The 27,609-nt window shown below is 43.4% G+C and overlaps 1 protein-coding gene and 2 pseudogenes across 1 annotated transcript; 1 reads left to right on the top strand and 2 right to left on the bottom strand.

The window, feature by feature from the left end:
- Positions 1-631: 631 nt before the first annotated feature.
- Positions 632-27,606, bottom strand: LOC111338155 (uncharacterized). The gene is made up of 3 exons (XM_088732471.1): positions 27,419-27,606; positions 12,868-14,353; positions 632-12,016 (listed from the first exon to the last, which is right to left on the bottom strand). The coding sequence occupies exons 2-3, from the start codon at positions 14,285-14,287 to the stop codon at positions 5,772-5,774; spliced, it is 7,665 nt and encodes a 2,554-aa protein (XP_088588597.1). The 5' UTR covers positions 14,288-14,353; positions 27,419-27,606; the 3' UTR covers positions 632-5,771.
- Positions 21,173-22,445, top strand: LOC148722885 (uncharacterized; annotated as a pseudogene).
- LOC148722886 (uncharacterized) lies at positions 23,081-27,420 on the bottom strand (annotated as a pseudogene).
- Positions 27,607-27,609: the final 3 nt, after the last annotated feature.

The following is a 27,609-nucleotide window of genomic DNA, read 5'->3' on the forward strand; positions in this document are numbered from 1 at the left end:
AATTATGCAAATTGTCTGTTAAGGAAACTCCAACCGTTTTCAGAGGTGTCGCGACCATATACGCACGTACGCACGTGCATACCTAAAAATATCTATAAAATATCTCTACTTTTTTTTCAATAGATCTATCGGCGAAAGGGGACTTTTAAACATACAAGAGTTTTCCCTTTTTACTGCTGCTATTTTACGAAAGAAAACTTGACAAAACATTCCACTGTTCATTTGTTTAGTTAATTAGTATGAGAGTTCAAAACCTAGTCATCACAACCATAGTAACAGAATAAAAAAGCAAAAATAAAATGGATCGAAATCCACCGATCGCAAAACAAAAACTTCGCCTTTTGACCCATTTGACCCCTTCCTTTTTCTGAGAGGTCCGCAAAAGCATTTGACCTGATTTGACGGCAGCTTAAAACGCAGTCATTTCGGGTCTGTTTGAGCTTATGAGTTCATGAATTGCTTTACAATGTGCTTGAGTTCGTGAATGAATTAAATGGCCCAAAGACCAATAAGCGACTTTTTTAGCCGGAGAGTGATAACAAGGTCAATGAAGAGGAACCTACAGAAGGTAAGTGTCCTTTGAAAAATTTAATGAAATATTTAAAGAAGGTTTTGATCCTTATAATCTAGATTTACGAAAAAAGGACGTGATTTATTCATTTTTGTGTTTCCTTAAAAAAAAAAGGAAAGACCAAAAATACACTATTTCTTTGCCAACATTTCCAATTAGAACTATAAATAGTGTTACGGCTTAAAAAAAAGGCAAAAAAAAGTACATACGACCGTCAAAGCACGATATGAAATGCATGATATAGCCACAGTCATTACACCTTGTAAATAAACCTCGTTAATAGCAGTCATATGCTGATTTTGTTAGATACAAACTGTTTCACTAGGACAACTAATGCGGTACAAACTGAAAGTGGCTGCATATCGCTAGAAACGATACTGAACCCCAGCAAATGGTTGCTATTGGTTGTCACTGCATTTACATCCCCAAATAACTTTCTTCTGATGCCTAGTGCTCGTTAGCATTATCAAAAAGCGGAGGAGTAATCTCTTAATGCATCTTGTGTAATCCCCAACTAACAATAGCTGTTGGCGTTCCCTGCATGTTCCTCCCCAAAGAGCTTTATTCTGATGGCAAGTGCACGCTTGTGTGACTCAGCAGCTGAGGACTACTCTCCCTGCTCGTGTTGGGTAACCCCCAGCTGACGGTAGCTGTCGGCGGTGTCTACATGTTCCTCCCCAAGTAACTTTATTCTGATGCCAAGTGCACGCTTGTGTGACTCAGAAGCTGAGGAGTACTCTCCCAGGTTGTGTTGAGTAGCCCCCAGCTGACGGTAGCTGTCGGCGGTGTCTAAATGTTCCTCCCCAAGTAACTTTATTCTGATAACAAGTGCACGCTTGTGTGACTCAGCAGCTGAGGAGTAGTCTCCCAGGTAGTGTTGAGCAAACCCCAGCTCACGGTAGCTGTCGGCGGTGTCTAAATGTTCCTCCCCAAGTAACTTTATTCTGATGGCAAGTGCACGCTTGTGTGACTCAGCAGCTGAGGAGTACTCTCCCTGCTCGTGTTGGGTAACCCCCAGCCGACGGTAGCTGTCAGCGGTGTCTAAATGTTCCTCCCCAAGTAACTTTATTCTGATGCTAAGTGCACGCTTGTGTGACTCAGCAGCTGAGGAGTAGTCTCCCAGTTTGTGTTGGGTAACCCCCAGGTCACGGTAGCCGCCGGTGGTGTCTACATGTTCCTCCCCAAGTAACTTTATTCTGATGCTAAGTGCACGCTTGTGTGACTCAGCAGCTGAGGAGTAGTCTCCCAGTCTGTGTTGGGCAGCCCCCAGCTGACGGTAGCTGTTGCCGGTGTCTAAATGTTCCTCCCCAAGTAACTTTATTCTGATGCTAAGTGCACGCTTGTGTGACTCAGCAGCTGAGGAGTAGTCTCCCAGTTTGTGTTGGGTAACCCCCAGCTCACGGTAGCTGTCGGCGGTGTCTAAATGTTCCTCCCCAAGTAACTTTATTCTGATGGCAAGTGCACGCTTGTGTGACTCAGCAGCTGAGGAGTACTCTCCGTGCTCGGGTTGGGTAACCCCCAGCTGACGGTAGCTGTCGGCGGTGTCTTAATGTTCCTCCCCAAGTAACTTTATTCTGATGCTAAGTGCACGCTTGTCTGACTCAGCAGCTGAGGAGTAGTCTCCCAGTTTGTGTTGGGTAACCCCCAGCTCACGGTAGCTGTCGGCAGTGTCTACATGTTCCTCCCCAAGTAACTTTATTCTGATGCTAAGTGCACGCTTGTCTGACTCAGCAGCTGAGGAATAGTCTCCCAGTCTGTGTTAAGACACCCCCAGCTCACAGTAGCTGTCAGCGGTGTCTAAATGTTCCTCCCCAAGTAACTTTATTCTGATGGCAAGTGCACGCTTGTGTGACTCAGCAGCTGAGGAGTACTCTCCCTGCTCGTGTTGGGTAACCCCCAGCTGGCGGTAGCTTTTGGCGGTGTCTACATGTTCCTACCCAAGTAACTTTATTCTGATGGCAAGTGCACGCTTGTGTGACTCAGCAGCTGAGGCGTACTCTCCCTGCTCGTATTGGGTAACCCCCAGCTGACGGTAGCTGTCGGCGGTGTCTAAATGTTCCTCCCCAGGTAACTTTATTCTGATGCTAAGTGCACGCTTGTGTGACTCAGCAGCTGAGGAGTAGTCTCCCAGTTTGTGTTGGGTAACCCCCAGCTCACGGTAGCTGTCGGCGGTGTCTAAATGTTCCTCCCCAAGTAACTTTATTCTGATGGCAAGTGTACGCTTGTGTGACTCAGCAGCTGAGGAGTACTCTCCGTGCTTGTGTTGGGTAACCCCCAGCTGACGGTAGCTGTCGGTGGTGTCTAAATGTTCCTCCCCAAGTAACTTTATTCTGATGCTAAGTGCACGCTTGTCTGACTCAGCAGCTGAGGAGTAGTCTCCCAGTTTGTGTTGGGTAACCCCCAGCTCACGGTAGCTGTCGGCAGTGTCTACATGTTCCTCCCCAAGTAACTTTATTCTGATGCTAAGTGCACGCTTCTCTGACTCAGCAGCTGAGGAGTAGTCTCCCAGTCTGTGTTGAGCAAACCCCAGCTCACAGTAGCTGTCGGCGGTGTCTAAATGTTCCTCCCCAAGTAACTTTATTCTGATGGCAAGTGCACGCTTGTGTGACTCAGTAGCTGAGGAGTACTCTCCCTGCTCGTGTTGGGTAACCCCCAGCTGGCGGTAGCTTTTGGCGGTGTCTACATGTTCCTCCCCAAGTAACTTTATTCTGATGGCAAGTGCACGCTTGTGTGACTCAGCAGCTGAGGAGTACTCTCCCTGCTCGTATTGGGTAACCCCCAGCTGACCGTAGCTGTCGGCGGTGTCTAAATGTTCCTCCCCAAGTAACTTTATTCTGATGCTAAGTGCACGCTTGTGTGACTCAGCAGCTGAGGAGTAGTCTCCCAGTTTGTGTTGGGTAACCCCCAGGTCACGGTAGCTGCCGGCGGTGTCTACATGTTCCTCCCCAAGTAACTTTATTCTGATGCTAAGTGCACGCTTGTCTGACTCAGCAGCTGAGGAGTAGTCTCCCAGTCTGTGTTGGGCAGCCCCCAGCTGATGGTAGCTGTTGGCGGTGTCTAAATGTTCCTCCCCAAGTAACTTTATTCTGATGCTAAGTGCACGCTTGTGTGACTCAGCAGCTGAGGAGTAGTCTCCCAGTTTGTGTTGGGTAACCCCCAGCTGACGGTAGCTGTCGGCGGTGTCTAAATGTTCCTCCCCAAGTAACTTTATTCTGATGGCAAGTGCACGCTTGTGTGACTCAGCAGCTGAGGAGTACTCTCCCTGCTCCTGTTGCCTAACCCCCAGCTGACGGTAGCTGTCGGCGGTGTCTATATGTTCCTCCCGAAGTAACTTTATTCTGATGCCAAGTGCACGCTTGTGTGACTCTGCAGCTGAGGAGTACTCTCCCAGGTTGTGTTGAGTAGCCCCCAGCTGACAGTAGCTGTCGGCGGTGTCTAAATGTTCCTCCCCAAGTAACTTTATTCTGATAACAAGTGCACGCTTGTGTGACTCAGCAGCTGAGAAGTAGTCTCCCAGGTAGTGTTGAGCAAACCCCAGCACACGGTAGCTGTCGGCGGTGTCTAAATGTTCCTCCCCAAGTAACTTTATTCTGATGGCAAGTGCACGCTTGTGTGACTCAGCAGCTGAGGAGTACTCTCCCTGCTCGTGTTGGGTAACCTCCAGCTGACGGTAGCTGTCAGCAGTGTCTAAATGTTCCTCCCCAAGTAACTTTATTCTGATGCTAAGTGCACGCTTGTGTGACTCAGCAGCTGAGGAGTAGTCTCCCAGTTTGTGTTGGGTAACCCCCAGCTCACGGTAGCTGTCGGCAGTGTCTACATGTTCCTCCCCAAGTAACTTTATTCTGATGCCAAGTGCACGCTTGTGTGACTCAGCAGCTGAGGAGTACTCTCCCAGGTTGTGTTGAGTAACCCCCAGCTGACGGTAGCTGTCGGCGGTGTCTACATGTTCCTCCCCAAGTAACTTTATTCTGATAACAAGTGCACGCTTGTGTGACTCAGCAGCTGAGGAGTAGTCTCCCAGGTGGTGTTGAGCAAACCCCAGCTCACGGTAGCTGTCGGCGGTGTCTAAATGTTCCTCCCCAAGTAACTTTATTCTAATGGCAAGTGCACGCTTGTGTGACTCAGCAGCTGAGGAGTACTCTCCCTGCTCGTGTTGGGTAACCCCCAGCTGACGGTAGCTGTCAGCGGTGTCTAAATGTTACTCCCCAAGTAACTTTATTCTGATGCTAAGTGCACGCTTGTGTGACTCAGCAGCTGAGGAGTAGTCTCCCAGTTTGTGCTGGGTAACCCCCAGCTCAAGGTAGCTGTCGGCAGTGTCTACATGTTCCTCCCCAAGTAACTTTATTCTGATGCTGAGTGCACGCTTGTCTGACTCAGCAGCTGAGGAGTAGTCTCCCAGTCTGTGTTGAGCAACCCCAAGCTCACAGTAGCTGTCGGCGGTGTCTAAATGTTCCTCCCCAAGTAGCTTTATTCTGATGGCAAGTGCACGCTTGTGTGACTCAGCAGCTGAGGAGTACTCTCCCTGCTCGTCTTGGATAACCCCCAGCTGACGGTAGCTTTTGGCGGTGTCTACATGTTCCTCCCCAAGTAACTTTATTCTGATGGCAAGTGCACGCTTGTGTGACTCAGCAGCTGAGGAGTACTCTCCCTGCTCGTATTGGGTAACCCCCAGCTGACGGTAGCTGTCGGCGGTGTCTAAATGTTCCTCCCCAAGTAACTTTATTCTGATGCTAAGTGCACGCTTGTGTGACTCAGCAGCTGAGGAGTAGTCTCCCAGTTTGTGTTGGGTAACCCCCAGGTCACGGTAGCTGCCGGCGGTGTCTACATCTTTCTCCCCAAGTAACTTTATTCTGATGCTAAGTGCACGCTCGTGTGACTCAGCAGCTGAGGAGTAGTCTCCCAGTCTGTGTTGGGCAGCCCCCAGCTGACGGTAGCTGTTGGCGGTGTCTAAATGTTCCTTCCCAAGTAACTTTATTCTGATGCTAAGTGCACGTTTGTGTGACTCAGCAGCTGAGGAGTAGTCTCCCAGTTTGTGTTGGGTAACCCCCAGCTCACGATAGCTGTCGGCGGTGTCTAAATGTTCCTCCCCAAGTAACTTTATTGTGATGGCAAGTGCACGCTTGTGTGACTCCGCAGCTGAGGAGTACTCTCCCTGCTCGTGTTGGGTAACCCCCAGCTGACGGTAGCTGTCGGCGGTGTCTTAATGTTCCTCCCCAAGTAACTTTATTCTGATGCTAAGTGCACGCTTGTCTGACTCAGCACCTGAGGAGTAGTCTCCCAGTTTGTGTTGGGTAACCCCCAGCTCACGGTAGCTGTCGGCAGTGTCTACATGTTCCTCCCCAAGTAACTTTATTCTGATGCTAAGTGCACGCTTGTGTGACTCAGCAGCTGAGGAGTAGTCTCCCAGTCTGTGTTGAGCAACCCCCAGCTCACAGTAGCTGTCAGCAGTGTCTAAATGCTCCTCCCCAAGTAACTTTATTCTGATGGCAAGTGCACGCTTGTGTGACTCAGCAGCTGAGGAGTACTCTCCCTGCTTGTGTTGGGTAACCCCCAACTGGCGGTAGCTTTTGGCGGTGTCTACATGTTCCTCCCCAAGTAACTTTATTCTGATGGCAAGTGCACGCTTGTGTGACTCAGCAGCTGAGGAGTACTCTCCCTGCTCGTATTGGGTAACCCCCAGCTGACGGTAGCTGTCGGCGGTGTCTAAATGTTCCTCCCCAAGTAACTTTATTCTGATGCTAAGTGCACGCTTGTGTGACTCAGCAGCTGAGGAGTAGTCTCCCAGTTTGTGTTGGGTAACCCCCAGCTCACGGTAGCTGTCGGCGGTGTCTAAATGTTCCTCCCCAAGTAACTTTATTCTGATGGCAAGTGCACGCTTGTGTGACTCAGCAGCTGAGGAGTACTCTCCGTGCTCGTGTTGGGTAACCCCCAGCTGACGGTAGCTGTCGGCGGTGTCTAAATGTTCCTCCCCAAGTAACTTTATTCTGATGCTAAGTGCACGCTTGTCTGACTCAGCAGCTGAGGAGTAGTCTCCCAGTTTGTGTTGGGTAACCCCCAGCTCACGGTAGCTGTCGGCAGTGTCTACATGTTCCTCCCCAAGTAACTTTATTCTGATGCTAAGTGCACGCTTCTCTGACTCAGCAGCTGAGGAGAAGTCTCCCAGTCTGTGTTGAGCAACCCCCAGCTCACAGTAGCTGTCGGCGGTGTCTAAATGTTCCTCCCCAAGTATCTTTATTCTGATGGCAAGTGCACGCTTGTGTGACTCAGCAGCTGAGGAGTAGTCTCCCTGCTCGTGTTGGGTAACCCCCAGCTGGCGGTAGCCTTTGGCGGTGTCTACATGTTCCTCCCCAAGTAACTTTATTCTGATGGCAAGTGCACGCTTGTGTGACTCAGCAGCTGAGGAGTACTCTCCCTGCTCGTGTTGGGTAACCCCCAGCTGACGGTAGCTGTCGGCGGTGTCTAAATGTTCCTCCCCAAGTAACTTTATTCTGATGCTAAGTGCACGCTTGTGTGACTCAGCAGCTGAGGAGTAGTCTCCCAGTTTGTGTTGGGTAACCCCCAGGTCACGGTATCTGCGGGCGGTGTCTACATGTTCCTCCCCAAGTAACTTTATTCTGATGCTAAGTGCACGCTTGTCTGACTCAGCAGCTGAGGAGTAGTCTCCCAGTCTGTGTTGGGCAGCCCCCAGCTGATGGTAGCTGTTGGCGGTGTCTAAATGCTCCTCCCCAAGTAACTTTATTCTGATGCTAAGTGCACGCTTGTGTGACTCAGCAGCTGAGGAGTAGTCTCCCAGTTTGTGTTGGGTAACCCCCAGCTGACGGTAGCTGTCGGCGGTGTCTAAATGTTCCTCCCCAAGTAACTTTATTCTGATGGCAAGTGCACGCTTGTGTGACTCAGCAGCTGAGGAGTACTCTCCCTGCTCGTGTTGGGTAACCCCCAGCTGACGGTAGCTGTTGGCGGTGTCTACATGTTCCTCCCCAAGTAACTTTATTCTGATGCCAAGTGCACGCTTGTGTGACTCAGCAGCTGAGGAGTACTCTCCCAGGTTGTGTTGAGTAGCCCCCAGCTGACGGTAGCTGTCGGCGGTGTCTAAATATTCCTCCCCAAGTAACTTTATTCTGATAACAAGTGCACGCTTGTGTGACTCAGCAGCTGAGGAGTAGTCTCCCAGGTAGTGTTGAGCAAACCCCAGCACACGGTAGCTGTCGGCGGTGTCTAAATGTTCCTCCCCAAGTAACTTTATTCTGATGGCAAGTGCACGCTTGTGTGACTCAGCAGCTGAGGAGTACTCTCCCTGCTTGTGTTGGGTAACCCCCAGCTGACGGTAGCTGTCAGCGGTGTCTAAATGTTCCTCCCCAAGTAACTTTATTCTGATGCTAAGTGCACGCTTGTGTGACTCAGCAGCTGAGTAGTCTCCCAGTTTGTGTTGGGTAACCCCCAGCTCACGGTAGCTGTCGGCAGTGTCTACATGTTCCTCCCCAAGTAACTTTATTCTGATGCCAAGTGCACGCTTGTGTGACTCAGCAGCTGAGGAGTACTCTCCCAGGTTGTGTTGAGTAACCCCTAGCTGACGGTAGCTGCCGGCGGTGTCTACATGTTCCTCCCCAAGTAACTTTATTCTGATAACAAGTGCACGCTTTTGTGACTCAGCAGCTAAGGAGTAGTCTCCCAGGTGGTGTTGAGCAAACCCCAGCTCACGGTAGCTGTCGGCGGTGTCTAAATGTTCCTCCCCAAGTAACTTTATTCTAATGGCAAGTGCACGCTTGTGTGACTCAGCAGCTGAGGAGTACTCTCCCTGCTCGTGTTGGGTAACCCCCAGCTGACGGTAGCTGTCAGCGGTGTCTAAATGTTCCTCCCCAAGTAACTTTACTCTGATGCTAAGTACACGCTTGTGTGACTCAGCAGCTGAGGAGTAGTCTCCAAGTTTGTGTTGGGTAACCCCCAGCTCAAGGTAGCTGTCGGCAGTGTCTACATGTTCCTCCCCAAGTAACTTTATTCTGATGCTAAGTGCACGCTTGTCTGACTCAGCAGCTGAGGAGTAGTCTCCCAGTCTGTGTTGAGCAACCCCAAGCTCACAGTAGCTGTCGGCGGTGTCTAAATGTTCCTCCCCAAGTAACTTTATTCTGATGGCAAGTGCACGCTTGTGTGACTCAGCAGCTGAGGTGTACTCTCCCTGCTCGTGTTGGGTAACCCCCAGCTCACGGTAGCTCTCGGCGGTGTCTAAATGTTCCTCCCCAAGTAACTTTATTCTGATGCTAAGTGCACGCTTGTCTGACTCAGCAGCTGAGGAGTAGTCTCCCAGTCTGTGTTGAGCAACCCCCAGCTCACGGTAGCTGTCGGCGGTGTCTAAATGTTCCTCCCCAAGTAACTTTATTCTGATGGCAAGTGCACGCTTGTGTGACTCAGCAGCTGAGGAGTACTCTCCCTGCTCGTATTGGGTAACCCCCAGCTGACGGTAGCTGTCGGCGGTGTCTAAATGTTCCTCCCCAAGTAACTTTATTCTGATGCTAAGTGCACGCTTGTGTGACTCAGCAGCTGAGGAGTAGTCTCCCAGTTTGTGTTGGGTAACCCCCAGCTCACGGTAGCTGCCGGCGGTGTCTAAATGTTCCTCCCCAAGTAACTTTATTCTGATGCGAAGTGCACGCTTGTGTGACTCAGCAGCTGAGGAGTAGTCTCCCAGTCTGTGTTGGGCAGCCCCCAGCTGATGGTAGCTGTTGGCGGTGTCTAAATGTTCCTCTCCAAGTAACTTTATTCTGATGCTAAGTGCACGCTTGTGTGACTCAGCAGCTGAGGAGTAGTCTCCCAGTTTGTGTTGGGTAACCCCCAGCTGACGGTAGCTGCCGGCGGTGTCTACATGTTCCTCCCCAAGTAACTTTATTCTGATGCTAAGTGCACGCTTGTGTGACTCAGCAGCTGAGGAGTAGTCTCCCAGTTTGTGTTGGGTAACCCCCAGCTGATGGTAGCTGCCGGCGGTGTCTACATGTTCCTCCCCAAGTAACTTTATTCTGATGCTAAGTGCACGCTTGTGTGACTCAGCAGCTGAGGAGTAGTCTCCCAGTTTGTGTTGGGTAACCCCCAGTTCACGGTAGCTGCTGGCGGTGTCTACATGTTCTTCCCCAAGTAACTTTATTCTGGTGCCAAGTGCACGCTTGAATGACTCAGCAGCTGAGGAGTAGTCTCCAAGTTTATATTGTTTAAATCCCAGCTGATGGTGGCTGTCTGCGGTTTTTTCATGTCCTTCGCCGAACAACTGTAACATGATTGTAAGTGCATGTTGGGCTGAGTTGACGGCCTCTGCTGAGTTATTTATACACTCCTGAAGGTCTGCAAGTTGTAAATAACATCTCGCCAGTGCTTCTTTGTGTAGTTTAAGAATTGGGTTATTGCTTTCTCTGATCTTTTGTAGTGACTCCTGATGATAGGCGATTCTTTCCTTGGCAACTGATACACCTTCCTCATTCTTATTTAAAAACATCAGCAGACCGAGGGAGTATTCAAGAAATTTGAACCAACCAAACTTCGTCATTCCAGTTGCTGATTTAGTGTCTTCGTGAACTTTAAGCATCAAAGTACTGAAAAATTCATTGATGTCGCGGGTGGAGATTTTTCCTATTACTAATTCAACAAGAGTCATGACTTCCATTTCAATTGGGTAGTTTGCTTTCTCTTTGAGTGGACTTTTCCTTTGCTCGTGCGCATCTAGTCTTTTTTCATTGACGTCAGGAATCATTAATAAATCAGTGTCTCCCACCTCCTTAACTTCTTGCAGCGCTCTGCCATAGAACATGGAGGACGTTTGGTGATCACTTTGGCTTTGATAAAAAACAGCAAGAATCTGAAAAGTAATGAGCCTTAGAACTTTGTGCTCAGGAGTGTTATTCATAAAATCAATAGCTTCTTGTAAACTTTGTACTCCATCCTGGGTCTTTCCCGTGACAAGTTTATGGATACCGAAGTAACATAAGTATTTTCCTTTATCACCGTCGAACCCGGTAGAGGTAGAACATTGAATTCGTTTGGCCTCCGCAAGCAGCTGTATCGCCCTTCTTTCATCTCCCCACATAATTTTTCCAAAGGCTTTGGACTGAAGTAGTTTCCCATGGAGATCTCTTCTTTCAACCTTATTGGCTGCAGTTATTGCTGAAAGGTAAATCTCTTCAAATTTAGCTTCCTCGTCCCAGTAGACGGTGTCAAGAAACATCTCTGATTTTACCAAAATGTTAAAGACTTTTTCCGCTGTCTTGCAGTCTGAACATCCATTAATTAGACTTTGAAAAATGCTCTTTTCATTCTCAAAGAACTCGATAAATGCTGTCATTGATTTTCCAGTAAGGAACATTTCATTTAATTTGTCAAACAAAGATATGAAGAAAGATAAAAAGCGAGTGTTTGCGAGTAGAATTGTTTCTTTCATGTCAAGCTCGCCTTTGTGCTTTGCGTACGACTGTAAAAGCTTGTGAATGGAGAACTCGTGCAAATTTGGACAGCTGTCAATGAGGGACCTCCTTTGTAGCTCGCGCAAAACTTTTTTGGCTTCGGAGGAACTTGATAGTCCTAAAACAGCTTTTGCAATCGTGAGATCAAAATTTTCGGGTAGAATACACAAGGATATCAGTGCCTCTTGATTCTGCGAAGAGAGTCTCTGGAAAGATGATTCAAATAGGGATTTTAGCCTCAAATCACTGGTATAATCTGGGTTGTCCAGCAGCTCAATTAGACTACGTTTCGACTGCAATAACTCATCAAGATCCGAACTACAATGGGCAAAATCTTCAAAAAGTGACGAGCACAAAAGCTTTATGGCTAAAGGCACCTGCCCACAGATCTGCACGATTTTCATTACGTTAGTTGTGTTCACCTCCGGAAGAAGCTGTCTCACCAAAGTCTTGGACGATGATGTTTCGAGTTCTCTTATCCTAACAGACTGGTGTCCCTGCAAAGACACATTCATAAAAGCCATTGACTCCCTCCTAGTTAAAAGAAAATCTACCTTTTCACTGCGGTTGAGAATCTCTTTCAGCAGATTCACAGTCTCCTCTTTCACGGTTGACGCACCACATTCAAACAAATCATCAGCATTATCAAGGATCAACACACAGTGATCCGACAGGCGTTCAAAAATGAAACCAATTTCATCTTCAACAGTTAAACTTTGCTTCGCTGATTTATCAGTCCGAAAGATGCTAAGTAGTTTTGACATTAAATCTCCTTTTGACTTCAGCCCACGTAATGAAATAAAGTAGACAGGCAAACCCCGTTCACGAAGATGATGCCCCACAGCAATTGCCGTGGACGTCTTTCCAAACCCTGGCGAGCCCCAAACGGATACGATTCGTGTCGAATCAGAAGTCATGTGACCAATAATCTGGTCACACTCCTCCTCGCGACCAGTGAAATGCGGAACCATCGGAGGGAGATTTGATCGAGGTAAAGAGAGTTTAGAACCTAACGAAAAAGCAAATAAAAGCATCTCTGAGTAAATGCTCTACCTTTTTTAGCGAATAAAGTTAAATCAGAAATTAACAAATGAAAAAAAAAAAAAAATTAAAAGCCTCCACAGTTCAATGCCCTATTCTAAAGCATGTTGGGAGTGGTTAGATCACAGTGAAGTGCAGCCAGGGAAAATACTAGGCATAATCGAATTTCTCTATCTACTTTTTCCGTGCTACTACAGCTTTCTTTGTACCCCAGAACAGAGCAGGGCATAGTGGAGGCTTTTGTGTGTTATCAGAAAGAACCTATCATTTTCCTCACTTTCTCAAACAGTTTACGGGTGAAGGAGCTAAATTAACGGCTATACAAAAGGTAGCATCTCTTGCAAAAACGGTGTGCTTGCAAAAGTTCCAAACCGATCTGAAGCTATAAGATGCGTACATTGTTCCAAAATAAAATGAAATAGAAAAATGAAGAAGAAAATCTACGTTAGTACAGCTTAGCCTAGTTTTCGTGCCGACAGAAGGAGTTGAAAGCTAATTTATTTGTGGCGCTTTCCCCATTGGTGTATCAATTGATCGGCTTTCAGTATCAAAAAAGTAGGTATGACAACTTCACCACTTCTGTTAAGGAAAATATGTACAGTCGTCTCCCGATAACTATTACTGCGGCTGGACAAGACCCTTGTCCTGATAAATGGATCAGGGGAAAGCTTGGTAAGATAACATTTAAAAAAATCGGCACGTAACGTGACAAACCAAACAATTAGCAGCATTATGTCAAGCAGTTGATCTATGAAATCGCGCAGTTCAAGTATTGGTCACGTTGGTTTCAATAATAACCAATCTTTTAGAACTGCTTACCTGAACTCTCCTCCTTCAGTAGGTCTTTGATCGTTTGGTTGAGCTCGGAAATTGTTTGCGTCACCATCGTTTGGCTAGAAGCGATTGTTTTCAGGTCCACAGTATCGTCACCACGTGATTCCTGTAATAACTTCATCTCACGTTTAAAAGCTTTTCTGAGTGCGCTGCTTTCAGTTTGAATCTCGGAAAACTTTGCATTTATCATTTCTTGGCCGGCAGCGTTTGCCATCCCAAAGGTCTTCTTCAGGTCCAAAGTGCTTTCTAGGTAAGATTCTTGTAAGAGCTTTAGCTCATCTTCTACATTTTTCACGCGTGCAATTCTTTCCTTGTCAAAGTCGGCAAACTTTCTATTTATCATCTCCTGGCTTGCTGCATCGACCGTTTCAATTGCTTTCTTCAGTTCTTGAATACCTTCCCTTTGCGATTCCTGTAGAAGCCTTAGCTCATCTTTCACACCTTCCCTGAGAGCTATGCCTTTATTCTGAAACTCGGCAAACTTCTCAGTCATCATCTCTCGGCTGGTAACATTTTCTGTTTCGATTGCCTTCTTCAAGTGTACAGTACCCTCTAGCTGTGATTTCCGAAGAAGCTTTAGGTCATCCTTCACATCTTTGGTGGAAGAAGTAACTTCTGTCTGAAGTTTGGCTATTTCCGCGTTGGTGATATCTTGACTTTCCGTTGTGGTCCTCTTTAGCGTCTTCTTCAGCTCTTCAGTACCTTTCCTTTGGGATTTTTTTAGGAGCTGCAACTCATTTTTAACTTCTTCTCTGAGAAATTCGTTTTCTTTTTGAACCTCTTTTCTGATGTCATCCCTTATCTTCTGAACTTCCTTAGTGGGAAAGTCAGACTCAGTCAAACTTCCAACAGCATCAATGGGGCCAGTATTGACTCCAAGCGCCTTGATCGCGTCTTTCGCGAGTTTAACATATCGATCAAACGTTGTTTTGTCCAATTCGGATTTAAATGCGTGACAGAACGAATTTCTCAACAAACGAATCTGATCGATCGCTAGTGCAATGGTTTCTGCGTTATCTCCAGTAGAACTAACCACAGAAGAATGGAAAGTACCATGTGGTAATTTACAAGGCTTCACGTACAAATCATAGAGCGTCCTATGATGGCCTTTGCTGTCTGGTAAAGCAAAGGACCGTGCATGGATGGTGGCCTGGAAAAGGGCTGTACAATCCCATTCATCAAAGGAGCGATTTGTGGGGACTTTGGTTGCTCCACCCTCAGTTCTTAAAAACAGCGTACGTACTTTATTAGAGTCATCCCACGCCTGGAAATTAGGGAGAGACGCAAATTTGGTGTCCCACATCTGTTTGAAAGCTTGACGTAATGCCTTGGGGATCTCATTGAGCGCGATGAGAGCAAACTTGAAGTAGTTCAATTGCTCGTTAGTGAATGGCTGTAACGCCATTATTGAAAGCAACGATTCTTGCCGGACTCCGGTGAAAACTTTCTTACATTTTCACTTAAAGCAGGTCTATGAAAATTAGAAAAAAGATAATAGTTAAATGTTAAACCGAGACTTTGACAATTTGGGGTGAAATAGCAGTGCTGTCGAAATTCTCTTCGAATCAGAAAAGGTGTTTTGATATTCCAGGTATTTTTTCGTAGCAGGTCTACCCTTTGCTATGGACACGCTGTAATCCCTCAGGAATAGAGACTGTATGGACTCTCAGATGTCTCATACTGGCGCTATTGCACAAGCCGGGTTTAACACGAATAAGAAAACTGTTCACGTAGAGCTCCGCTCTAATAAAGCCACCTTCGAGTGCATGAGTGTTAAAACTTGAATAATTCACAGGTGCTTTCCTTTTGCTTCACTAGCCCCAACGCTTTGTCTACAAAACTAAAACCGTCCCTATATCAGTTTGGGCTATTAGCAGCGGATAGTGTTTTGCTCATAGGTGTACTAATGCAAAACAAGTGTTGCTTTGATTACATTGTACGCATTGTTGAGTTATGAGCGTGTTTTCTATATCAAATTTTTGCTTATTTTTGAAAAAGAACAGACGAACAAACTATGGACTCAGAGCTGAAATTCAAAACCAAATCTCGTTGAAGGCTTCCGGCTAGCGCTCTCGACGCCCTGGATCTCCGCTTTGTAAACCGTGTTTTCTCGTTATAGACAAATTAAACAAACGTATCAACTGAGCCTTAAATTCCTGTCACGTGAAACTTTCTTTTCGAATTTAAAGAAAAGTTTAGAAACATTGTTCAATCATGGCCTGAAAGCTCATAACGTTTGAAATGTGAGTTACGAGATACAGCAGACTTTCGGCAAACAAATTATTTTTTCATTCTCATTCAACCACAAGCACCTCTACAGCGTTACTTTGCCGAAAGTCGAATTAGTTAAAAAATGGTTTTAAAAGGCGATCTTGATTCTGGGGAACGAGTGCCAAGTGCGAGAGATTAAGGTTTCCCCGCGCGAGAGTTACGAGAGAGCTTGGGTGCGAGGCTAGTACAAACATAGGTCGTGTGGCATTGATTATGTAGCCATGTGCAACAACTCAAATTGAAGTGATAAAATTCCCTCGATTACGTGTTACATGAAGTCAATTTCAAAATTCCGTAAAAACAAAGCGAGTCACACCACAGGGAAACCATACAAGCGGCGTGTCTGGTCGTTTGTTCGAAATATAAAGAAATGTATGGGAGAATATTGAAGAGTCATACTATCGTAAACTTATATCGAGAAATGTCTATGTTAGGCTCAAAATCAATGTAAACCTACCTCACTTGCTGTGTATTGTCGTTTCTGTTGTTCTAAATGGTGAATTTGAGCGATTTGGTAGATTCTGTGTTGAGTGTTGCTTCACGTTATAACAAGGAGACAAGGGTGGAAAGCTCATTTTCGACCGCTCCAGCGCGAAGCCGATTTTCACCCATAAATTATAATCGCCTGGCTTCTAAATCAAACACTAGATAAACTAAAAGGTTGACGCTTCTTCTCGTGTCATTCAAACGGAGATCCATTCAAAATCCAAGCGCTAACCGCCGAAAAAGTTTCGGGTTGGTCAGCGGTCTTAATGGCGATCGGATGTGTATTTTCGTCGCCTTGGCTTTTGCTGACCCGTTTGATCTTTCTGATATCCTCTGGACGACAAAAGGATTTAAGTAGTTTTTCTATTGACTCGTTGCATCTGCCTATGAAGTCTGGTTCTCATGTGGTAAATTTTTCGCTGAATTTTCATCACTCCTCTTCGTGGAATCATGTCTGCCATTTGTAGCCTTTGCAACACGCAGGAAAAGATATTTAAGCTTGTGGGTGAGCTAGTATGCAAATTCCGACAGCAGTTTCCAGCAAACTCGTCTTTTCAAAAGCGGCGACGTTTCTCTCAACCCTGAACGATTTCTCATAAACGCTCAATCTGTAGACGAACCGTGGCTCGAAACCATCAAGCTATAAGCTGCGACTCTTGCTCCGCCAATATTAACTGATGCAAAAAGCCGGTGATATCTGTTGGACTTGTCCTCGCTGCCTTCTATCCACGTTACCTTTTGCCCACGTTAGCGACAATGAGCTTGTAAATCACTTTTCCACAATAAACTCCACACAGACCACCGAAACTATGGTCCAGCTACTTCATTCTTCTTCTAGCGCCAGCTTTTCAAAGCCCGCCTTTGGATCGGGAAGGCTTCGTTGCTTACTCACAAATGTTCGATCACTGAAAAACAAATTGTTGGATATTCAAGCTGCAGTTTATAGCGCTGGCCTGGATATCATAGCCGTTACTGAAACATGGTTAAACTCATGTAATCTTGACCATGAAATCCTTCCTTCAGGTTGCCAGTTACACAGGAAAGATCGACAGGATCGTCAAGGTGGAGGAATTCTGTTTGCATTACGGAATGATTTTGTGGTAGTCAGAAGATACGATCTGGAAACTGATTGTGGGCTAATGTGGAATGAACTGTAAACTGCTGCCGGTCTTAAGCTCCTGTTTGGTGTCTTCTACCGTCCCCCAAATACTGATATAGAATACATGCTTCTCCTTCAAGAATAGGTAAAACAACTTCACTTTCAATAAGATTTTCCTCGTTGGAGATTTTAATCTGCTTAACTTTGACTGGATAAATCAGATACCCCTCTCCACTGATCAACTTTACCTGAAGACCTACGAAATCATAAGCGACCTATTCCTCACTCAAGTAATTACTTCTGCTACTCGTGGTAAAAATATTCTGGACTTGGTTTTGACTTCCACGCCTGACTTAGTTACTGATCTGTCCTTGAGCGCGGGTTTCTTACATTCCGACCATCTCAGTATATCCTTCAGTATCTCTATCAAACCTACATGCTTCAGAGCCACGCCAAAAGAAATTTTAAACTTTAAAAAAGCAGACATGGATGAACTGAGGAAAACCCTGTCCTACATACTTTGGCATGCTGCTATTTTAGATGATGACATAAACATGACCGTAATTAAGTAGGAGGACCTTTTCTGGGCAGCAGGGAATGAATTTGTTCCTCGCAAAAGGGTCAGGGACAAGCAGACACCCCCCTGGATAGATTCTGAAGTAAAGGCACTGAAGAAAAAGGACAAGGCAGTCGAAGAGCTTTGAAATAAAAAAACCAAGACCATATCAACAATTTTAAATCTCTTAGAAGAAACGTAAAGAAACTGATCCACAAAAAGTACACTGACTACCTATATAACTTTGCTGATTCTGTTGAAAGGGAAACCAAGAAGTTTTGGAGCTTTTACTGCACTAAAACAAAATCTAGAAAACTTCCACTGGCTATAAAGAGAAACAAAGACGACAGAAACCCAGTCGTGTCATCCTATGGTAAAGCGAATCTTTCTAATGAATACTTCCACTCAGTTTATAGTCATGCTTATGCTGAACCTCCACCACCGGGATCTCACCCTGTTTTACCTATTTATGAAATTTCAACTGTGGCTTTCTCTGTTTCTGAGGTAAAATCCATCTTCGAAAGCCTGGACCCATCAAAAAGTCCTGGACCAGATGGCATAACTGCCAGGCTCTTGAAAGAGTTTTCTTCTGAAGCAAGTGACTCATTTACATCAATTTTCAACAAGTTATTAACAAGTGGTGTTTTCCCAGAGAAATGGAAAGACTCAAATCTCACCCCTGTTTTTAAATCTGTTCAAAAAGATGTAGTTACCAATTATAGAGGTATCTCAGTTTTGTCCATTATGTCAAAAGGACTTGAAAGATGTGTCCATACCTACATCTACAGCCATGTCCAAGACCTTCTTCACCCAGAACAACATGCTTTCAGAAAACATAAATCTTGCGTCACCCAACTTGTTCAATATATTCATTCACTGGCAAAAATACTTGACTCGGGTGGTCAAACTGATGTCATATACCTGGACATGGCAAAAGCTTTTGACCGGGTACCACATGAGAAAGTTATGTATAAACTCGAAATGCTTGGCTTTGGAAATCCATTATTAGCCTGGATCAAAGACTATCTTACAAATAGACGTCATAGAGTCCTCATCGAAGGCATTGCGTCAGACTGGAAGCCAGTTACTTCCGGAGTTCCTCAAGGATCTATCATTGGCCCCATTCTATTTCTTGTATATGTAAATGACATTGCGGAAAAACTTTCTACTGGTACCAGTCTTCCCCTCTATGCAGATTATGCGAAGTGTGCCAGGGTGATTAACGACCTTAATGATTGTTACACCCTCAAAAACGATCTGTCAGCTCTACATGACTGGAGTAAACTATGGGAAATGAACTTTAATTCACAGAAATGCAAACAGCTCTGTATAACAAGGAAGGAAAAGCCAATCCACAATATCTATCATCTTGGTACGGAACAATTACTCCTATCTGACACGGAAAAGGATCTAGGTATAATGCTACATCACACACTAGCATGGCATGACCACATCTTTACAAAAGTAAATTCTGCTAATAAGATCCTGCGGCTAATTAAACGGACATGTGGAAATCAGACACAGTCTGCTGTGATTTGCAAGCTTTACATACACCTTGTGCGGCCTCACCTTGAATACGCCTGCGAAATCTAGTCCCCTCACCAAGCCTTTTGGCAGGACATGATTGAAAGCGTTCAGAGGCGAGCCACGCGACTCATGATCAAAGGAAAATCTAACATGGAGCGGTTGAAATCTCTCCATCTTCTAACCCTTAAGTCTAGAAGTACTCTACTTGAAGTGATCTTCTTTTAAAAATGTTAAAAGGGACTCTTAAATGTTAACTTATCTATTTTTATTATTTCCAGAAAAAATACAGCATTATGAACTAAGAAATGCTGATTTGTCATTTAAAACTCAATATGCGAAAACAAACATGCTAAAATATTCCTATTTCGATAAAACAGTTAAAGCCTGGAATTGTTTACCTATGCATGTCAGAAAGTGTGAGTCTCTTTCTGATTTTAAAAGTCTTTGTAAGGCTTATTTATACCAGTTAGACACTAAATTAACCTAATTTATTATTATTATTATTATTATTATTATTATTATTATCCTTATTATAACTATATCATTATAAATATATATAGGTATGTGTAGTGTTTTTCTTTTTCGGGTGGCCTTTTTTAATGGGAACCTGTTCCTGTTTCTTGGCCTTCCCCTCAGCTTTGTATATGTGTTAAGTTTGTTGAGAAAACGATTAAAGGAAAGTAAAGTAAAGAAATGCAGCTTTCCAAGCGATCACCATCCGCGGCACAGATTTCGTGTGCCAGGGAGCAACCGTCACGCTGTTTGCTCCCGCACACGAAATCTGTGCCGCGGATGCCGATCGCTTGGAAAGCTGCATTTCTCGAAACTTTTTTGGCGGTTAGGGCTTGGTTTTTCAATGGATCTTTGATTGAATGACACGAGAAGAAGCGTCAACCTTTTAGTTTATCTGGTGTTCGATTTGGAAGCCGGGCGATTCTAATTTCTGGGTAAAAATCGGCTTCGCGCTGGAGCGGTCGAAAATGAGCTTTCCACCCTTGTCTCCTTGTTATAACGTGAAGTAACACTCAACACAGAATCAACCAAATCGCTCAAATTCACCATTTAGAACAACAGAAACGACAATACACAGCAAGTGAGGTAGGTTTACATTTATTTTGAGCCTAACAGAGACATTCCGCGATATAAGTTTACGATATTACGACTCTTCAATATTCTCCCTTACATTTCTTTATATTTCGAACAAACGACCAGACACGCCACTTGTGTGGGCCCCCTGTGGTAACACGATATGATAATGATTTTCACTCGAGTGTTCGATATTTCATTCAGCGCGAACTTCTCAGCATTAACTAACAAGTATATGAGTACCAGTTAAGGTACTAGCGCAGAAACATGCAGGGCGGGGGGGGGGGGGGGAGGGGAATAGGCGATATGCATCGTGAATTTAGTTTGCAAAATATTAGAGATATTTTAAGCCGATTTTGTAATTTTTTCTGGCCTCAGTCCTCTAATCGTTTGTGTCACGTATAGGTAAAATTATAATTTACTTCTTGGTGAATCTTTTCATCCTCTGACTTCCACCGGAAATTTTTAGTTTTCCTGATAAAACGGATTACACGCCTACGAAAACTATCAATCACGGAAGAAACTGAACCGGAATACTTTCGATTTCCTTAAACGTCTCAGATTACAAGAGACATGATTTTAGTTCATATCATTTATTTCGTTCGATGTTTAGGGGTTTTGTTTTGCCTCGAGCGAGCGAAATCATTTCCACATCGCATTCTAAGGTTCACTCGTGGCTGATTGGAAACATTCAGAACAGAATTCCATTTTCTGCATTTTGATCAGTTCACTTTAGTCACACCTGTCCAGCTATTTCCCATGTGGTGATTATTCGAAGTCCTCCACCACAAAGACAAAAATACTAAGTACGACTTGAGATGGGATAAGTAAAACACTGGGTGCTGGAAGAAGTAGGACATATTTTGTTTTATCAGCCTATGGAGTCCGCAAAAATTTGAACTCTGAGATGACGAATATCGTTGTCAATAAGAAAACAGGCCACGCTAAACCACTTAGGTACAGAACTGCATGCAGTTGCAAAAATGGCAGATTTGGCGAGATTTCGTTAAATCGAGTGAATGTTTATGGATTCGAATGTCTATTTATCGTATAATTATTAGCATTTAGTGCGTGTTCAAACAGGTCACGACTTACGAGAACGTTAGACGCACGTTGGATTGTTCAAAACAAGTGTTGTTTTAGCTAACAACGAACCAAGAACATTCTGTGGAGCCAAAAGGTCACAGAGGTGCACGCATACGTGTAGTGCTTTTGAATATACCTGTCTTTTTGCTGATTTTTGTGACTTTACTCTTTGTAGCATTGGTTGATCGAATAAATGTTCACAACTGTTTTTAATTGTCCTTACTCATTTGCCTAGAACGAACGGTTCATTAGCATATAACGAACGCACGCCGGGTCAGCTGTCTCGAAAAAAGTCACCACTTGGCTACCGCGGTCAAATTAGCGGACATTCCCAAAACAAAATGGCGGCTAGGAGAGAATGCTTTTCCCGTGAGCAAATATTATTGAACAAGTTTCTGTGGAAAGTGTAGAAATCGTGGAAGGTGAAGGCTTGGAAGTTAGTTTCGCGGATGTTTTGGAGAGTTCGATTAGTGAATTTAATGTTCTACGGCCTTCCATTCCGTATTTTTTGGATTTAAAGGAGGCAGTTTCTCAGTCGTTAACGAATGTCTACTCGAAGATGGAGTCCATGGTATGGATAGGGCTCTAATGTCTTCCATCCCAGCCTGGCCCATGATCTCATCAGAAGTTCTGATGAAGCTAAATAGGATAGGGAGGCGAACGTCCGCAAACCCAAAGGCTTCAAATCCCTGGACCATAGAGGTAAAGCGTGACCTCCCTCAAGAGGTATTTGATATAGTGATGAAGTCTGTGCAAGGGGCACCTTCAACATTTGGAGTTTCAGTGGAGGAAAGTACAATAACAAACTGCCAAAGAAATCGTATCCTCCGTGATTTTTCGAAGTTTTCTGGCCTCCCTAGGAGTGAAGTTGTCAGAAAGCTAAAAAAAAACATTTGGGGAAACGTAAAGGCTTTAAGGCAGAGGTGCTTGTGAGCAGGGAGAGGCCTTTTGTACTAGCCTATAATCGCAAGCGAAAGCAGCTAACTCTCGCTTGCAATTATGGCTGTTGGAATGAGTGGATACAGTTTTCATGGGTAATAACAAATATAAGGCATCAAATTACCTTCTCTTTTTGATTTTATTGTGAAATATACAAACTATTTTTAAGTGTTTTGATACAATTAACTTATAGCTGATGTATTTGGTGTTCAGTCAATTGGACCTGTTATAGCACTTATGTAATCCCTTTTTCCCCAGTTAAAAACTAAATATGTTATAGAGCACCTGGAGCAAGCTGATACAAGTTTCTTCTTCTTCTTCGAGAATTTTTAAGTCTATTACTTTACTTTAGGGACAGTGACTAACACAACAGCTGCGGCTACTCTGGTCACTCTGCACACATATACAAACCTGCATGTTATCTACTTGTCATTATTTTCTTCACCTAGTTGTATATGTCATCTTATACTGTATTAATCTGAATATAGTGCAAAATAAACTGGGAACTTGTAACTTGGCTGAAGGAGTCATGTACTGTTAACATTTTGTGATAGAATGTAGTGACACAAATTCACCAGTGCTTTCTAATATCAGTCATATTTTAATATTCTAATAACACACAGTAACTGAAGGCACTAGGAATCTGTTATTTCTGAGACATCCACTTTGTAGGGCAATAGCTATGTTACTGTATTGTTATGCTATCATTGACAGTGAAACTATAGAAACTTTTAATGGCAATTTTTCTGATAGAATACCATTCACATAGAAGATAGAGACTGTAAACCTTAACAAAATTAGTTTTGTGTAGCCTTTCAACTAGGGGTTGAATTGATCACTGCACACAAAACTTTTCAAAGTCTTTTATAATTACATGTATGTGTTCACTGTTTTCATAGAAACAGCACTGTTATATTTATCATTTTCCTTTAGGCAATCACAAGTGTCTTACCGTAAAGTTAAAAAGGAAGTCAAAAACAGGCCTGCACAGACTTCCACTGTGGTTTTTGTGATTGTGTCACGATATCTAAGCCTGCAAATTATAGTTTTTCTCTTACAGGCATGTCTTTTAGAGATTTACCCCTTTTTTAAGATATGATCAGTGCTTTATAAAGGTCATTTGTGTCTTGCATTAAATCATGGCAAAATATCATAAATTAATTTATTTCTCTTCATTTGTTATACAACTGATTTACTGATTAAAATGCTGAGTTTTAAGTGAATTAAAAAAGGAGACAACAGTTAATTACAATAACTGCATGCTCTAAAAGCACTCTTTTGGTGACTTCACTTATCAATTCATGTACCTAACTTAACCTTTGATTGATTGTATTGACACTCTCTGAAACTAGGATAATCCTGCAGCAATTTTTCCTTTCACACTTTTGTGAAACAGTGTCATGAGGTGATCACTACATAAACAGCAGCTCTTATCAGTGTGATCAACTTTATGTAGTCCACAGTAGCAGTTGTTACTGTCATTAAAAACTCTTTGAGGAATGTAACCATTTTTAATAGGAGTGTAAGAACAAGGTTCATGATGCTATTCAGGTAACCAAACCAACATAATAAATTCATGCCTGAAAATTTCAGCTCATCGATGTTGGTATGTAGTGTTTGCACTTAACTTCTGTAAAGCTATATGTTTGGCTTCTCTGCCCTCCATTGTTACGGTTAAAAGACCTTAGTTGAGCCTATTTATCATGGACCTGCCTGGCATGAGCAGGCACAACATGGCCAATGGTCCAGATAGTGGGATTTACTGAGGTGGGTAACAGTAGTGCATTGGCACGATAGTACTCTTTTGCTAATTGCTGAAGTTGCTCAAGATGAGTATCTTCCACTTCAAATCAATTGATGATTGAGCTCAAATCCCTCAGTCTTACACCAATTTTAGCTAGGGAAAGCAAATTCTGTCTTTGTTTTGGACTGTCATTGTCCTGCCTCAAAAATGTCAGCAACCTTGCAGAGTTGTGACAAAACAACCGTGACTCTTTTCCTGTAAAGCGATATTGCAAATTCCCTTGCTTACCCTGTGTTTTGTCAAACCATTTATGGGCCTTTTTAGCTAGGCAACCAGCCTTCACTTCACATTTAAGTGCAGTGACCAGTCTCTCCAAAGAGGTATCCTTTGGAACCTCTGCAAATGTTTTGCATGTTGATGGTATGTAGGACTTACCCACTGCCTCCTTCAACAGCACTTTGAAAAAATACCCCCAAGCATTATTTTTGAGGTGAAGAGGCTCTACATGAGCTTTATCAATTAATTTACCCACCAAAGGAATATATTCTCGACGGTTCTTTTGACGAGCTATAAAATCAGTAACCTTGGACCTCTTGTTTTTCGTCAACAAAGGTTTTCCTTCCAGTGAGGCCTTACAGCCTTCGCATCTTTAAGTCTATTGGCATACTGCCAGGGCTTCCATTTACATGAAGGACTGGAGCCAAATGTCCCCCCTAAATCAGTATAGTCTTTTGCACTTACATTTGCAAAAGGTGAAAAGAATGTAGCAGAATTACTAAGCTCTCTACCAAGCATTGCTAACATTTTCATGTCATTAGGAAGCTCTTCAAAATGAAATGACACATGTAAACCATTAATTTCAAATACACATCCCTCTAGATCCCTAATTTGTTTACATACAAAGTTTATGTACTTTTTCACAACAAGGGAGGTCTCCTCTACATTACCCCCAAAGACTAAAAAATTGTCACTGCTGGATGCCACTCTCTTTCCAACATTAAGAAAGCTGATAAGGAATGAACAAGCAGATTCATTTTTACCAAAAGTGCATCCATCCCCCCCCCAAATGCAACGAGAAACCTACCCTCTGTTTCTCCAAACCATTTTAATGCACCTTTGCGTTTCCCCTGCATGTTTAAATAAAATTTTGCTAGTCGGGGCAAATACTCTCTTAAGTCTCTAAAGCACCCATTAATATTCTCATCATCAATGTCTGTAGAGAATTCTTCTTCAATGGAATAGACCTTTCCCACATCAATCCTCTTAATTTCATTTACAAGAGAATTGTAAGTAAGTAGTTTTGGTATAGGGCAGTTTGACAATAAACTTGATAGCTCTCTTACCCCCTCCCCTCCCCTCCCCCCCCTTAGCATCACTGGACTTCATTGATGAAGCCAGCCTCACAGCTTGGTATTTCCTTTACCCCATTACCCCAGATGTATAATAAGTAGCTATGCTACGCAATACATTATCTTCTGAACATTCAAATTCTGCCAACTGTTCTTTTTTACATTGCTTGATGATATAATTTGTAACCTTACTGTTAGATAATCACCTAGAACACTGGTTTTGCACTTTGTAGATGTGATGTGGAAGAGACCATCAAGTGCAGGTCTTTTATTGGAAATTGTTTCTCCATGAATCTTCATGGCAGCTTCAAATGTTTCTTTACATCTATGCTGTGGTGTCTTAGGTGAGACAGTGTCAGTTGGTGGACACACATGAGTCACTGTTTACAAAAATGAGACAACTGAATATGCCTTTTTATTTTTTCATAGCTTCTAATTCTGAATTCTCAGATAGAATGGTGTTGTACACTTGAGACAATAGCCACATCTAATACTGTAATCCAGAAAGTATCCTTGCAATATACATATTCAAGATTGCATAATATGTTTAAGTTATCATCTCAGCATAAAAATAAGAGAATTATCCAGTATCATAAAGAATACCCTGACCTCTCTTGTTCCCTCCTATAATTATTATTTTCAAACAAACATGACATAACAACATATCTTTATTTCTCCTTCTGGGGTGTGAGCTTCTTTTTGTTGACTCTCAGTCTGAAAATATTCCCTAAGCTTAAGTCTCCACATTTTACAACTTTAATCTGTTAATAAAATGTCTCAAAAACATTACAGTCAAAACTTGCAGAGCTAAAAGATTCTGTGTTTATGCATGTAGATATATGCTAATTATATTACAATAATCTTAAATTGCATGTAGTACTGTGCATTTTCCTTTTAAATTTGGTAATTTTGGTTTGCCTGGGCTTCAACAACAAAAATAAGCACGAAACAGTGTTTACCAGATCAAAACCTGATTTCTCCTCACCTGCACGACTATTCGTATTATGATTGTCTTGGAAGAAGTTCTTATTGGTTTATGTTACAAAGTGAGGCCAATGTGTTTTAATAAAGAGCTGATAAGGGACTAAACAGTGAAACATATAGACTAAATAATCAACGATGGATTTCAAAGACTACCTTTATAATAAGTTAGGGAAATCATACAGTTGCGAGAACGGATTCTAGTGGTATTAATTTCATTTCAACAGAAGGCCGTCATTCTTAATTTCGGCCCTGTGTTTACCTTATCTTCCAGTCTCTGAGCTTTTCGCTGGAGTGTTTTCACCTCTTTGGAAAGCTGAGAAAGACTGGCTTTCTCTCTGGCGAACTCCTCCTGCAAGCTTTTCCTTGCCTTGTTGTATTGCCAGACAGCAAAGCGGTTATATTGCTTTCGTCTGAGAGGCATATCACTGGTGTTGAAGCTTCGAAAAGTAAGTCTTGATCATTTCAGTACCAGTCTGTTCATACTCAAGTGTAACACAAACCACTCATAAAAAAGCAATATTTCTGAAAAAGTAAAACGAAATCCCCAAAACGAAAAACATACGTTTCTAACCGAAGGTTTGTAGTTTCCATTTTTGCAACACTTGATGTTATGTTCAGAAGAACGAAAAAGCCTTTTGAAGCTGAAGTTAGCCATTTTTAGAGCAGTTCCTCACGGCTCCATGATAAGGCAAAAGCGAAGACAAAGGAAAACTCACATATTTAACTTTTGCCGTTGAATTTGGTATCAAAATAAAGCTTGCTCTTCGTATTTTTGCAGGATAATTCTTTCAATTCATCCCGTGCTTTCCCAAACAGCAACGCGAGCATTATATATACCATTCCAAACTAGTTTCCAGGGCCATAACTTATGACAACGGCCATATCGCCATCCTTGGCGACATAGCGTGACCAAAAATTGCCGACAGCTGACCCGGCTTGACGGGTTATACGAATTGGCTCTATTACGCGCGACTTGCAAGTTAGTTTCATTATCAGTTACATGGATCATGCATGTTCGTCTGAGTCGTTATCAGCTAAGACGGCGGGTGTTGTGTTTAAAGCATTGCTTGTCTGTTTAACAACTTCACAAAGCGAAGCGCCTCCCGAATAGCTACCAGAATAGTTAACCATCTCTTCCGGTAGCTAAACTGTGTTGCTTTTGACTTGCTGAAATTTCTTTGATCCTCTACCGTAACAGATTAAATTGCAACAGATAATGAAAAATATGGTATAATGCAAACAGATCATTGAAATATCTCATACGTTCGACTTTTAGGCGTTTTGTTGTCAGTTTTGGAGAGCGAAGTTGTTGCCACACCACACATACCGTTCCTTAATTGTGTGTTTGCGTGTTTTAATTCCAAACCTAACAACCATGCACCTCAAGTAAATCACACAAGTTTACCTACCTATCCTACTGTGATTCCATAGAATTCTTCCCCGAACGGACCAAAGGGTTGAGTAAGAGTTCAGAAAAAACAAGAGTGAATATAGTCCTACACGAAACAAGAAATTTGTTGATTCACCTGGGTTAGCAGATCACGTGCCTTTCTGCGTCATATACCCAATAGCATCAGGCGGTGTGCTCACTGGGATTGCG

This window comes from Stylophora pistillata, chromosome 9, assembly GCF_964205215.1.
Source record: "Stylophora pistillata chromosome 9, jaStyPist1.2, whole genome shotgun sequence".
NCBI lineage: Eukaryota > Metazoa > Cnidaria > Anthozoa > Scleractinia > Pocilloporidae > Stylophora > Stylophora pistillata.

Coding starts and splice junctions, on each gene's coding strand:
- LOC111338155 (XM_088732471.1), bottom strand. CDS start 14,287: ATGGCGTTACAGCCATTCACTAACGAGCAATTGAACTACTTCAAGTTT. Junction 12,017..12,867: donor ACTGAAGGAGGAGAGTTCAG/GTAAGCAGTTCT, acceptor CTTTTTCGTTAG/GTTCTAAACTCTCTTTACCT.